This window comes from Opisthocomus hoazin, chromosome 12, assembly GCF_030867145.1.
Source record: "Opisthocomus hoazin isolate bOpiHoa1 chromosome 12, bOpiHoa1.hap1, whole genome shotgun sequence".
Taxonomy (NCBI): Eukaryota; Metazoa; Chordata; class Aves; order Opisthocomiformes; family Opisthocomidae; genus Opisthocomus; species Opisthocomus hoazin.
The window spans coordinates 4,690,523-4,705,578 of record NC_134425.1 but is presented as its reverse complement, the minus strand read 5'-3'; the positions used below and the strand labels follow the sequence as shown (position 1 = coordinate 4,705,578).

General features: G+C 42.4%; 1 protein-coding gene across 1 annotated transcript; it reads right to left on the bottom strand.

Annotated features, from left to right (window-relative positions):
- Positions 1 to 3,428: 3,428 nt before the first annotated feature.
- On the bottom strand, positions 3,429 to 14,601 carry LOC104339218 (fatty acyl-CoA hydrolase precursor, medium chain). The gene is made up of 13 exons (XM_075434145.1): positions 14,462 to 14,601; positions 13,662 to 13,866; positions 13,107 to 13,245; positions 12,710 to 12,843; positions 12,013 to 12,166; positions 11,674 to 11,775; positions 10,717 to 10,815; positions 10,088 to 10,228; positions 8,702 to 8,782; positions 7,682 to 7,829; positions 6,872 to 7,021; positions 4,117 to 4,189; positions 3,429 to 3,968 (listed from the first exon to the last, which is right to left on the bottom strand). The coding sequence occupies exons 1-13, from the start codon at positions 14,535 to 14,537 to the stop codon at positions 3,779 to 3,781; spliced, it is 1,692 nt and encodes a 563-aa protein (XP_075290260.1). The 5' UTR covers positions 14,538 to 14,601; the 3' UTR covers positions 3,429 to 3,778.
- Positions 14,602 to 15,056: the final 455 nt, after the last annotated feature.

The following is a 15,056-nucleotide window of genomic DNA, read 5'->3' as shown; positions in this document are numbered from 1 at the left end:
TGCAATGCGAAAGAGACGCTTTCTCAGCTTTTGTAATACAGGAACAGCACTAAAGGATTTGGGTGGTAACAACACATCTAATGCCTCTGACAGATCGGGAGGGTTTATGGACTGCTGTGTGTACTCACAGCTATCCTTGGCGCACGATGTGAAAAAAGAGGGCAGAGAGCTGAATAGAAATGAAAGAGATTTTCTGCCCACATGACTAAGGAGTTCTGTTAGTGTTGTGTAAGCTTCGGACTCTGCCTTTGTTTTTGTTTGGTTTTCTTTTCTTTTTTATTTGTGAGGCTCAGCAGGTCTTACCCCGGGAAGGCTGTTTCTCAATTTTATATCATGAGAATTCTCAGCTGCCAGAGACAGTATTCGTATAGATTAATTTACTGCTTGCACCATCGTTTTCAGCTAAGCGGGACCTAAAGATCCATGATCATCAAAGGAATTCAGCACATACATTATGTGCCTAACAGTCCCGTGTGCTATGGCTCAGCTTGCGTACTTTACTCCAACCCTGCCCAAGGGCACCTGCATGGGTGTGATCTACAGCCCTTGTAGGTAAATCCTGGTCCCCCTTACAGTGGGCGGCTCAGGGAGCGAACGCTTGCCAGAGAGCTTCACCTGGACACGTCCAGCACCCACAGCGTAGCCTGAGCACTTGCCCCGTTAGTCAGGGGACTCCTGCCCTGTGCCGCAGCAGCACCGTGAACAACGGCAGTGCTGGCGTGCATGGGAGCTGCCTCCCCACGCTCGCTAAGTGCACAGTGCGCGTTGGCAAATGGGAGAACACCGTAAATTTGTGCTTCTAAGAAAATAATGTGGACAATAACCTCACTGCAGAATTTTTATGGCTCTTATGACCTTTTTCTTGTTTCGCACGAGTGAAGTTTGTGACATTAAACGTCAATAAAACTGGTCTGGGATCAGTCTGCACTGCTGTGGATGTACAGTCCCTATGGCAGTGTGAGCTGTACGCACTGCCAGAGGCAGCGAATGGGAACAGGTGCCTGGGTACAAGCGATGGCGTTGAGCAAAAGTTATCTTCCACCTGTATCCGTGTGACAAAGGTTGCTGGGAAGCCAAGGGCAGAAGTACTTTGTAGGAGTAAACTCCGCACTCCAGTTTGCCTGCTTGAATACTGTTGCAAATTCTCTCACCCCCTCCACTTACCCTGGGCTGCTTTGGTTTTCGGCTTGGGAAAACTGTTTCCATGCGAGGTGGAACCACAGGAATCCCGGCTCGTGGCTCGGCTTCCATCCTGACGGACATGCATGCGTCAGCTCACTTCTGACCTGCGAACCACAGGAGTCCTCCTCTGCTCCAAGGCCAAATGCGTTGTGCTCCGCTCGCTGCTCTTGCCTTTCGCTGAAACAAACTTTATTTATCTCCATAAACAATTTATTTTCTATCTCCTGATCTTTGCTGATTTTGCTAAACTCTGTCCTTTCCCCCTTGCTCTCCCTTTATTTTTCCCCTTCGTTTTCCATGCTATTTTCCAAGCCTTACTCTTCAGTCTTTCTTTGTTCTACTCACGACTTCTCTTTCAAGTACCCATTCTGCAAAATGTCTCAGCCCATATCCCGTACACAGTCCCAGAGACGGCCAAAGGCAGCAGCCATTCTGCAGATATTACCGGTTTCTGCAAATTCTGCCAATCTTACTTACAATGAGGTAATAACCAAACAGGATTTCAGATCCCTGCAGCCTTGCCTGTAGATACTTTGCATGGCTCTACAAGCATGACCTGTATGCTCTGCAAATGTGGAAACTCTTAAGCTAGTGACATCGACTAAACTTGCGGAATCTGGAGACAGTGGTACCTACCTGGCAAGTGGAAGTCTTGAATCCTGTTTGGTATTTACTTTTAAGAGAGAACATTTTGCAGCTTGCCCTCGCTCAGTGAATAACGCATAAGTCAGGGAGCAATCAAAAACCAGTCCTGCCTGATGATGACATTTGCCTCTTTATGCCGTACTGCACTGCTACCTTTCTTGATTTCAGTAGCTGAAAAATAGAGACAAATGTCACATTTATAGGCCTATAATTGCACAGGAGCTCACAATTACATTTTGCCTCCGGTATGTATGTTAGAAGTGCTTAGAAGCCTGCATTTAAAACTGGGTCAGTTTGGTTTTTTTCTCAGCCCCTGGGGAGCATTCAATGAAGCTGAGAATATGAAGCTTAGAGCGCAGGAGTCTATGAAGCCAGTGCTTGGACAGCTTTAACACACTGTCTCTTCAGCATGTGGCAATCTCACATCAGGAGGTCTCTGGGATGGGACAGAGTATCAGAGCACTCACCCTTAGGTAGATAGGACTAAAAGCTTTTGACATTTTCCCCCGTGATTCATTTTCAGCACTGTGCCCGTGCCTGAGAAGTCAGTTCTCTGCATGCACTTACAACATCAGCATGCGTTCTGTGCACAGACATGCAGTGCTGCCTGCTCCTCTCAAAGGGAGGGGCACAGGATCTCAGGGGTATTGCACGTGCCATGAAAATCTGTCAATGCTATTTTGAAATTATATTCCCCTCACTAAACATGTTAGCTGAAACAGCTGCTTAGCAAGAATTCCCACTGACCGGAACAGCGGGTGTGCTAACAGCCTAACCCTGCCTCCCGAGTTCTGACTGGCTACAGAATTTGGGCAGAAAGACTTAGGAAATCCCACCCTATTTCTTCCAATAAAGCCATCCAGAAAGAAGGGATGGCCAGGTAGTTGCTGTAGGACATTATCAGCTATGAACAATCTTAAATTCTTCCAGAGATACAGAGGGGAAGAGATGCCCTGAGGACCTACAGAGCTGTGTAATGCTGCGGGGAGAGAGCAGCATGGCCAGGAATGTGGTTGGGGGAGCTGGAGCAGCCTAGGAGCCTGATCCAGGGAACAAACAAGACATACCAGAGAAAGCAGTTCTTGACAACACTGAAAGGAAGCATTCAAGACTTGTTCTTGACAGTCCAAGTGCGTATCAGCCAGCAAGGGCACTGGAATAATTCCCATAAAGGAATCCCCGTCCAGCGCTAGTAACGAAGGCCCCACAGGAGCAGGGAATGTGGAACTGGCTGGTGTCACAGAGAACTGCCTGGAGTCCAGCATAAAGCACCATGGAATGGACAGAAAGCATGAAACTAATGTTACCAATGCTGATCCTTCTAAGGGAGTTATTGACAAATGTAAAGGAAAAAAAGTGTGGGTAGGGGAGACTGTTTCTCCCTTTTCTAACACTTCATAGAAGTCTTCATTCCAGCACTACTGTTGCTGATCCTTTGTCACACAGTCAGAAATCTACTACCTCCATTGTAAAACTGACTTAAAAGGCACAACATTTTTTAGTTTCCTTCCCCCCCCCGCCCCCCCCCCCCGGACATTTCTGTATCTAAATAAGAATGAAACTCCTGTACCATCACCGATCCACTCAACATCAAAAGACAGTTATACTTGCGGATCAAGTCTTTATTGATTTCACTTAATTAAAACAAGGTTGCCACTACATTCTGTCTTTGATCATGGGGAAGCAACAGCAAAACCTGAGCAGTGGGGAAATCTGGTAACCTATATTTAATAAGTGAGGCTTCTGTTGTAGACACAAATCCAGCGAGAAGTAAAGGATCACAAAGGGGAAATCCATCAGCTGGACTTATTACAGTGAATAACTGCAAGTATGACAACTGTGAAGAAAAGGTGAAAAGAAGGGAAACATGTTTTTACCCTCAAAATTATTTTAAGGAATTTCTTTTACTACCCTATTAATTTGCCTTTTATGTGCATGTTTAGACTGTGAGTTATAACTCTGAATTAACTTTCTTGTTTTCCATTTTTCTGTTATTTGTCTTTTCTAACATCACTTTTCTCCAGAATTCTACCTTCTTTTCTTTCAACTTTCTGGCTTTCTCTTGTTTTAGATTTATCTGTAAGTATTCTTCATTTAGGTTATAGGACGGCCAGTCAACCAAACCTTCCCCATTAGGGTCTCTGTAAACAACAAGAAAGAAAGAGTGAGCGCCCTCTTCAGCTGGGGAGAATTCAGCCACAGCCGTTAGGCCTGAGCCAACAAACCGGCTCCCTCACCACAGAGGCAGTACAAACCAGTAACGCGCGTCAGGAATCTCACGATTCTTACCCATTGCGAGCAAAGTTAGCCCAGTACTTCATCAGAGTTCTGCTGAGCTGCTTTTCTTCCTCTGTAACCTCACCTGAGAGACAAAGGACAAAACAGTTATTAAGTGTGGCAGAAATCAGAACACTGCTACTACAGAAGCAGCATCTCAGCCTGCGAGTATGTTGTAACAACTTACTGATTACAACAGAGGCTCCGTACCTGCCACATGCGAGTAATTTAGAAAGTACCCTCAGCAAGTTTGCTGACGACACCAAACTGGGAGGTGTGGCAGATACACCAGAAGGCTGTGCTGCCATTCAGCGTGACCTGGATAGGCTGGAAAACTGGGCAGAGAGGAACCTGATGAGGTTCAACAAGGGCAAGTGCAGGGTCCTGCACCTGGGGAGGAACAACCTCATGCACCAGTACAGGCTTGGGGTGGACCTGCTGGAGAGCAGCTGTGCGGAGAGGGACCTGGGTGTCCTGGTGGACGACAGGTTAACCATGAGCCAGCAGTGTGCCCTGGCTGCCAAGAAGGCCAATGCGATCCTGGGGTGCATCAAGAAAAGTGTGGCCAGCAGGACGAGGGAGGTTCTCCTTCCCCTCTACACTGCCCTGGTGAGGCCTCATCTGGAGTACTGTGTCCAGTTCTGGGCTCCCCAGTTCAAGAAAGATGAAGAGCTACTGGAGAGAGTCCAGCAGAGGGCTACAAGGATGGTGAGGGGACTGGAGCATCTCCCCTACAAGGAGAGGTTGAGGGAACTGGGCTTGTTCAGCCTGAAGAAGAGAAGGCTGCGAGGGGACCTAATAAATGCTTATAAATATCTGAAGGGTGGGTGTCAGGAGGATGGGGCCAAGCTCTTTTCAGTGGTGCCCAGTGACAGGACAAGGGGCAATGGGCACAAACTGAGGCACAGGAAGTTCCGTCTGAACATGAGGAAGAACTTCTTCCCTCTGAGGGTGACGGAGCACTGGAACAGGCTGCCCAGGGAGGTTGTGGAGTCTCCTTCTCTAGAGATATTCAAGATCCGCCTGGACAAGGTCCTATGCAGCCTGCTGTAGGTGACCCTGCTTGGGCAGGGGGGTTGGACTAGATGACCCACAGAGGTCCCTTCCAACCCCTACTATTCTGTGATTCTGTGATTCTGTAATCCAGCAACCATCAGGAGAAGATTTCAGCATTCTTTATGAATGAGATAAGCGCAATTGTCCTTATTCTACAAAGTGGGGAATTGGGGTACAAGGAAATAAGGTGATTTGCCTGTAGCTTTTCAGGAAAGCAGGAGCAGAACAAAGAACCCCTGAGTCAACTCAAAGCATAGGCCACACGGTTTAGTGTCACAGATGTCATTCCAGCGTTGTGGGACTGAAACTCTCCCTATTATTCAGAGCACAACTAAGCAGAGATTTCTTTATTCTGATACAAGATGATGCCATTCCATGTGTCAACACTTCAGGAATATTCATTTAAATATAGCTGCAAGTATGCCCACTGTATCAGCTAGGTGAAAATAATTTTAGTTACAGTGCGTAATTAATGATAAATGTATCTCAATACCTCAAGAAAAATATTTGCTATTTTAATGCTCTCAGTAAATTCAGGCAAATGGAAAAAGAACTGTAGAGTGTTTTCTAGTGTAGGATAATGTAAGTAAAAAAAAATATACAAGCAAAATCAAAAGGCTCTAGTAACAGATTAACGAGTTTTACAACATAGCTGGACTGCTCCAAAGTTCAATGGAGTAAAAGGAAATACTTTCATTTATGTAGGCTTTGAAACAGACTATGAACTACTGTGCAAGTGACAAACAAAAGCAGAAAAACCAGTGAATTCACTTAAAATAAGTAGAATTTCTGTGTGTGTTTGTCAAATTAAGAACTGCTCCTAATTTGTTTCACGGGAAAGAAAATACTCCATACTGAGTATTACTGTTTTAAGCATATGCAACTGAAGCAAATTCCTGGGTTGATAATATGCCTGAGGAGGTGGCATCTTGCCCGTTCAGTGATTGTCACATTCATTTGGACTGTGGGATTCTGCCTGAAGGAACAAAAACTTCCAGAATCCTACCAGAATGCCCGAACTGACACGGCAAAAGCAATTTTGGGAGCACACCTTTAATCCTTCCTCAATGGACCGGTTCAGTTTTGAATAAAATGTTTAAATATTAATTGAGTCATGGGGGAAAACAGTCTTTAACGGAACCATTAGATCTGCACGCACAAAATGAAACACTGGAGTTCCAAGCCCTGCTCTAAGCAACTTAGCTGGAACGCTGCCTGCAAAAGAGAGAGTCCCCTGTTTTGCGGAGCCTGACAGCCTGGGGGGGTTTCCTGGAAAGGAGGAGACACTCGCTTAAATCCCTCACAAAAAGAAGAGGGCCCAGATCTCCTGCTTCCCAAGCACTCTGCTAATCCCCTGCAAGTGTAATTTGACCTTTCCTTCAATTCATTCTTCAGCCAAAGCTATTTGGCAAATTCATGAACAGCGCTGACAGAACGACAGGGATGTTTTCTAGCAGACGTCCTATTTGCCAAATTGTTGACAATATCTGTAACTTACCGTGCTTCCGAAACGGCAAACTGTACACGGCAAAGTATGGAGAAGACAGTAAATTCGTGTTAAACAAATTCTAACAGGAGAAAGGGTTATACTTTTGTCTCACTTCATATATGTACTTTAGTCTGATTAAAATGGAAGTAGCACCACCGAATAGAACAATGCCAATGTTACGAGCATAATTTGTAAGTGAACACTGAATGTTCTGTTCCTCACCACACAGCTGAATATCACCGGCCAGATACGGTCCTCCAAAGACAAAGCCGACTTCATCTCCGTGATCAGCTTTCACATACTCTGGTTTACTGTCCCGCTGAGAAGTGGGCCGATGCTGATACTCAAAGAAGTAGGCAGGAGCTCCAGACTCTAGAAGATGTAACGTTTAGAGAGTTGAAGAAGAGATGCATAAATTAGGCCTGACATCAGCTGATTAAAACATTACTTTAAGGATGCCCAAAGCTTTATACTGTGCACATTTTTAATGTAATGTTACATTCAAATACGTATTTTTAATTTTAATTTAAAATTAAGAACTCACAGCACTTACACAAAAAAGTGAGATCCACCCCAGGAAAACTTACAGAAAACAAAATAACATAAAATTATTTTCTAGTTCTGGGTATTTTGGCATGGCCTGTCTACAGTTACACACCAGCCAATCACTGGACTAAAGAGCTGCTGACTTGCCAAGTAGCAGTGGGCCAAAGGACAAATTCTAGGCTGCTTTAGCATGTTTTCATTTTTAAGCCCGTAGACTTGACTTCGCAAAAATTTACGTGTATTATCATGCTCTGCTCTCAATATGTTGTCACTATGAGCACAAGCGCAAGCCACTCGTACAGAAGATAAGGGAGTACGTACGCTGGCTTCACACAACCCTGCAGAGCTATGTCACTCTGCACCCCCGCTGAGTTCCCAGCAGGAATCTCAAGAAGGGCTGCCTGCACACGCCAGGATTTGTGTCATTTGATCCAGCGCGCAGTAAGAGGTGTGAATGTCCTACGGGTCTGGTGTTCATTAGCTCACCCCGGTGATAATTCAATGCTCTAATGGATGGCATGACAATTCCTACATCCCCCAGCAAGTCCAGAAATCGGTCCCGTAGCTCAGCAGGATCATCTGTGTTCCCTAGATATTCATCCACTATCGCAGGCAGAAATTCTGATGGTACATCCTCACAGAAAAAGGGGAAACAAAAAAACAAACAAAAGTAAACAGAAAAATTATCACACTCAATTAGCTGCTAAAAATGTCATCTTTTAAACTGCAGAGGTCCACAAAGGCACAAGGGTCCAGGGTAGCCCCCATGTTGATGGGAAACCATGGTGGCAAATAAAACCTATTCAGAATTTTTATGGTGGAAAAAAACCCCCAACACCAAAAAATAAACCATCTCAGGTCAAATTTGCAACAGATTTATACGGGCTAAAATTCTACGGGAATCAATGAAGATCCAGCAGCTTCTCCTGATAACACCTTCAGCTTCTGTTTTCTTCAGGAGAAAAGAGACGGGATTCTCCGAGTCCTTGAAAGATTTATGGACTGTTAGTCTACAGGGCAAGACCAATGGGATCTCCAAACACAGCTTACCTTTCCAGTGTTAGAATTTGCTGCTTGAAAGATACACTTCAAAACTGGGAGTGCAAAGAAACTACTTTGAAAGTTACATTTAATTTAATGTAAACATATTGAAAAATCTTGCCCTGAAACGCTTCAACCAGGAGATTAGCCACCAGATATCACAAGATTAGGGACACTATTACAGTAATCCTACATACAACTACATAAAATAAAAACTTTGGCTTCTAGAAGCAAAAAGGTATTTCCCCAAATCCCAGACCTGACTCAATCCTATTTCCATGTAACTCCACACATGGAAGTCCTGTCAGCTTTGCTGGGATTCTCCCCAAAGCATAACGTGATCTTGAGGCTCAGCAACGCTATGGCTCAAGTAGAAAATTAAGATAACACTACACTTCAGAAACCTGTTCTATGCATTGAAAAGAAACTTCACTTCTTAAATTAAATTAGTGCAACAGTACTTACCGCCATTGGTAGTAAAAACTTTAAAGTTGAAATGATTGATTTCTTATCTCCTATTTCCCTCAAACCTGGTATTGTTGATGTCTGCACAAAAGAAAAAGAATGTTATTAGCGCCATTTAATTTCTCCAGTATTTTTAAGATTGAAACTACATTATTCCAATTTGTCCTTACTACTGGTGTTTATTTTTGAAGCATCATATAATACACAAAAATGTAGTACAATGCAGCAGCTGTCTTGAAAAGCTTGTGTTTACTGCAGTACGTGCTTCCTCGGTGAGGGTTTTGACACAAACCACTCATACTAAGTAGTTTATCCTTAAATCAACAGACATGGTTAAGAAACTTATAGGACTAGAAAGCATTGGGGCAGAATTGAAGCAAAAAGCTTCTTCTGTCTCAAAGGCTTATTTTCCCTCTGGTCAGGGAGGTCTTGAAAGTCACTGGCAGCCTCTCTGTCTCTAGTCCCGTTGGCTGAGCCCACGGAAGAAAAGAGAAGGCGATGCTCCTCCTCTTTTCAAGCATTACATAAAATGACTCTTTCGTCTGGAAAATGAATTAGAACAGATTTCACTTTACATTTTTGTTCTTTGACTCGGTACCAGCACACTCCCAGAGACGCACAGTTACTACGCAGATTCCGAACAAATGCTTTGTACTACAGAGATGAACCTGAATACTTAGGAAATGAAGAAAAGAGGACAAGGAAGAGAGGACACAAATCCACCTCCTGCAGCAACTGCTCATTTTTTGGAATTACCCATGGAATTCATATAAGAAAGAATTTATGCACTGGGGATGGGTTGGACACCTGCATTATCTCTGTGCTCTGTCACCAGCTGAGATCTTCACAGGACGGATCCTTCTGCATGGCTACAAGGAACACTGGGGCAATGGCACACCCAGCAGTCAGAGCTCACAGCGACAACAGCACAGGCTGTTTCAGGTGATTGGTGTCACATTTTTAAACCTTCTATGTATCAGTCCTGAATACCGTGTGTGGAACATCTGTGCGGTGTGAGGGAAAGGACTGGTTTTATTTTTGTTTCAGTAATAAGCCCTTGACTGTTGCGTTCTTTTTCCTCTCTCTGCCTGGATGAGGGATTAAAATTTTAGGATAAGACAATAATGTATAAAATTGATGTTCCAAGGACGTCCATGTAGTTTAACTTGCAGGATGAAGCCTGTCTCACTGTTTTGTGACCAACTGGTCCAGGGTCACTGGAGAATCATAATGCAAGCAAAGTTTACCTTGTATATAATCTCCAGCAATGCAAAGACTTTTGGCCGTACTTAAAAGCTGTCCTACCAGCAAACACCTTCTCAGAACTGCCTGCATCAGTTAACACAAACACTCAAGAAAACCCCCGAAGAACAGTTGTTAAATTACAGATCTGATAGTCCAGCCAAACTCATTGTTGGTGACTCCTATCATAAACGGGACTGCATTAAATTCATTTCCAGCCAGTATCTCTTCAGGTGACTTATGAAGAAATACTCCATCCAAAACTAAGGGTACCAATGGGATGTCCTGAAAGCGGAGAAAAAAAAAAAAATCAAATTACTTGTTAATAGTATTTTCCTTTTTTCCTTCAAATCACATAACGAAATTCCACATTTAATGTTTCAAGTGCAAAAAAGGGCTTTAAGAAATCTGAGCGTCTACAGCCACCATAATACTAATTTACAGCTTTGCCCAAGAGTATAAAACGCTAGCCTGGCTGGGTCATGGTACGGAGTAATGCAGCTGCTTCCTGATCCTGTGCTGCTTCTAATTGACGTTACACATATGTCCGTATGCTCGAATCTCACTCACAACTTTACAGGTGCTGTGACACTTCACTGAAAATTCTAAAGAGAAATTATGTGGCATTATTCCAATATTTAGGGAGTATTTTGACAAAAGTTAAGAAAAAACAACTTTGGAACAGGCCAACAGTGAACTCTGGTGAGAGGCTGAGCTAAAGTTTTGCAAGTGTGCCATTAAAAAAATCCATTAGTAAGTAAAGTTTCACCTACCGTACTGTTAAAGACTATATCCTTTGCTTCCTGGTTCCTTAAGCAGTCAATCAGTGAGAGTGAACTGCTTGTCTCACACTTAAATATACTTGCAACTTTCTGAAAATTATTAACAAAGACAAGAACTGTTAGCTGTAAGGTGGTCTTTGGAGAATTTATAAACAGAAAATTGTTACACACAGTACTGTTGATAGTGTTATTTAAGGGCCGATTTAGGTGAGCTTGGTAGGTCTTCCAGTATTTTATTTTACTAGAAATACTACAGTTCGATCACAAAGTGAAATCATTCTGGCATACTTCTCTTTCTTGCTATATTTCCATTCACCGTTCTACAACAAACCTTGCTGCAGCGATAATGTGAGGTTGTAACATAAATCAAGTAAGGAAAGAAAATTCAGAAAATCAGCTTATGAGAGATTTACACTATTACTGCCTGCCATTTCAGGAGGAAAAATGAAAAGGTACTTACAGAGAGGAATTTTATTTGAAAATTTTTTGGGTTTTGCATTTAATTAATTTACTTCAAATAAAGGTCCTCCATAAAAGACCACAGCAGAATAAAAACTGAATGCCTCTTCTGGATTCTAATTAGACTTTCCATAATAAATTTCATAGTTACTGTATAAGTTACAATGTGCATGAAAATAGATATATGCCTAGCCTGATGTGTGTAACTGAAAATACCTACTCACAGATATTATAATCACATAACTGCACAATCTATTTCGAACAACAAAAAATGACTAAAAATAAATAAACTATTTGAATGAAAATTTATTTAGTGCTAATCTATATATTTATAGGTATGCATGAGAATAAATTTGCTCAACTTTGTTGCATACTATGCAATCAGCTTTTTCGCCTTTTCCCTTTTAACCAAATTATAAGATAGAAGAAATACCCTATTTAAGGTTATAAAGGCTTCAAAATGGAAAACAAAAAAAAAAAAGAGCCTACCTTAAGATCTGTTGAAAAAAGTAGATCTTTATCACGAGGGATTAGAATTCCACTCTCTGATATCGCTTTATGAAAGAGACCTTTAGACAAAGGAGATAAAACCTGCCAAGAAGGGAAGAACAGAAAGTATTGATTCTACATTATGGTCCTTACCTCATAACTTTATGCTGGCTAGGCTGCTGGATTCAGCGGGGAATTACACATTTTTATGTGCCCACGGGAGAAGTGCCATTAATCTTACTTTCAAAAATCAGATTAAGCATGAAATGTTACACTAATTGAGTTTCTGAAGAATTTTTTTTGAGACTTTACTTTTTAGTGTATCTGCTGCATGCCTACATGTGCAAAAACAGAGCAGGATCCTGCAGATACACCGAAGAGTGTGACAGATCCTGGATCTCCACCAAAGTGTTCGATATGTTCTTGGATCCACCGCAGAGCTGCTACTTGATCCAAAAAAGCCCAGTTCCCACGAGCATGTTCATCACCAGTACTGAAAGAAAAGCAGTATAAGCCAACTTCTCAGGAAGATTAATAGTTCTTCTAATATGAGAATAAAATAAACCTCACTGTCTTACATTATGTGCAAAGTGTCATATTTGGCCAAGGAAAGATCTGCATAGCCTACTGTCCTAAAGCCCTTTCACAGCCACACCCAAGCCGCACCCACCTCTACCTGCCTCTACCATTTGTTCACCCATACCCATACCCATACCCATGGATTCCTGGCCTTTACACTACACGATTTTCTGCTTTACACACCAATAGATGGAAGTAAAGGCAAGGAAACATCCTACCCAGAAACAAATAAGCCAAACTATGATTTGATAGCCAGCTACAATCAAATGACACTGCAAATGGAATTTACGGACATTTCTTCATGTTCTTAAGTCCTGACGTCAGTGACCTCTGTACATTTAAACCACCATAACAGTGGGAAGCTGGCACAGGAGTTCAGCTGATTTAGAAAACAAAACTATCCTTGTTTTAAACACAATAGGAAGTATTTTGTAGAAAGTGAAATAGGTCCTCTTACTTGAAGAATCCAAGGAGTCCAAGTCTGTACTGAATTATTACTACCACGACATTCTCGTAGGCTGACAGCGCAGAACCGTCATACCTAGAAGCAGCACCAAATATATAACTGCCTCCGTGGATCCACACCATTACCTTTGAGGAAAAAGGGGGAGACGCTTTTACACATTGCTTGGTAGATTTCATTTGAAAAGGGAAGACAACATCAGAGAATTAGGAACTCCAAACCACCGAAGCTCAATGGGAGCTGAATTTTAGGTTGGCGGACTTTGAATTTTACATAACAGTATTATTTTTGCTAATGCAGCATCCCATTTTCAAGAGCAATTAAGTGACTTAGGAGCTTTCATTAGGTGCAGACTGTGTACAGCACAGGTTTGTACCACGGGTGTACGTACAGGTAACTTGTCCTTCTTGGCTGAACCAGCAGGGCTGTAAACATTTAGATACAAACAGTCCTCAGAAGTTCGGAACGGAGGGTGGCGTTCTTTAAAGCTTCTCTCAGCTGTTTTCAACAGGGACAGATTTTGAGGACATCTTCACAAAAGAAAGGAAGTGTGACTATTAGTAATAAAACTGCAATAGCAACCATGTAACAACAACAGAGAAAACACACTTTCTTTTGTCCCACAGACTGAATTCCCACAGGGTGCTCAAACTTCGTGTGACTTACACACAGGCAGAGGTGCCAACTCTAGAAGCACATCACTACCCTTGTACTTAAAAAGCTGAATTATTTCAGTATTATGAAAAAACACAATTTCCAAAGACAGGAATTTCCCAGGAATTGTTTGTGGTTCCTAGTCCTACAGTTCTTATCAAATATTTCAGTACTGGCAGTGTATTCACTACCAGTCAATAGCAGCTCCTTACCAACAGTCAGACCTCTGTACCCTAATAAACACGACAACCATGAGCAGGTCCTACACACAACCGAACTGAACAGCTCTCACACTGGTGGGTAAGACGTTGCATCTCTCAGATCATTCCATGGTTCTGGTGGCTCAGGTGGGGAAAACCTCAAAGACCCAACAGGTGGTTTTGCGAAAGGAATCCCAAGGAAAACATTTACAAGTCTGTCTGTCCCCTTCACGTTTGCTTGTCTCCCTCTGAGCCGTCCCAGTGCAATAGCCACTTCTGGCTGAGTACCATTCTGTCCTAAGTAACACATAAGGTAAAAAAAAAAATAAATTCAATTGCATCTTCATAATTACCAGACAGACTTTTCAATGAAGCATTTTTTAACTGACTGTTTAATTTAGAAGATTTCAGCTTGTTCCTTTCAATTTTGTTTAGCTTTCATTTCGCTTTTGTGCAATGACAGACACTCCTTGCCAAGCACTCCCACAGCTGGCTCTGCCAGCGACAACTGGAGCTAGGTGACTCGTAGTTTAGTCACTGCGCAAGAGCATACAGCTTAAAAACAAATTTCAGAGCAAACAGCAACTATCAAAATCATTAACATTTTCTAAATTTATCATCCAACAAGATCTTAAAAATATTTTGTTTAGGTAATTCAGAAATGTTTTTGCTTTCTACCTTTTAAGCGAGACAGAAATTTTGTTTTCATAAAATCATCTCAGAAACGGTTTCATCTCACAAAACCAGTGATTTTTGCATCAGGCTTATGAGGATACTTTTACAGATTGCCAACACAGGTATAAGAGATGTACTGCCTTTGAAAATCACTGCCCTGCAACCCGTCAGTGCAGCTGCTTCCCCAACAGCAATAAAAAGAGATTTTGCATCTCACCTTCTGCTCCGCAAGTGATGAATGCTAGACTACAAAACAAGGCACAAAGCACAGCAATCTGGCTTTGAGGAGCCATTTTTCATGCCCGCTTGGACTCTAGAGCTTATGTTCTGGTTTTACGAGGAAGAGAATGGTACAAAGGTCCCTGCTGAGGGCACTCTGAGTAGGGAGTGCAGCTAAATTCCCCTCTCAACATGCACTGCATTAAGCACTGTCAGAACTGTCCTTGACAGTGAGTGTAAGTGTAAATACCACCCCTTAGCGTAACACTCCTCATCATTACCTGATCCTGAGATTGGATGACTTGAAAATAACCCACCACCATCTGTGAACAACAACAAAAAGTCGAATCATAGTTAATCTGCTCTTAATCTTGCAAGCAGAGAAAACAGCGATGCTCTGAAGAGGTTACAGAGCTGTCAGCGCTTAAACTCTTGTAAAAAAATCCCAATAACAACAACAAAAACCTCACCAAAAAATGGGACTGCAGATTAAATAACTAGGCAGTAACAATAAATACATAAATCAAGTTAATTCTTGCAGAAGTTTTAAGGAGAGCTAGCAGACCTGTACCATAATCAATGAGCTTTCCAGC

Coding starts and splice junctions, on each gene's coding strand:
- LOC104339218 (XM_075434145.1), bottom strand. CDS start 14,537: ATGGCTCCTCAAAGCCAGATTGCTGTGCTTTGTGCCTTGTTTTGTAGT. Junction 13,246..13,661: donor GCAACGTCTTACCCACCAGT/GTGAGAGCTGTT, acceptor TCTTTTGTGAAG/ATGTCCTCAAAATCTGTCCC. Junction 10,229..10,716: donor ATATAGTCTTTAACAGTACG/GTAGGTGAAACT, acceptor CTCCGCTTTCAG/GACATCCCATTGGTACCCTT.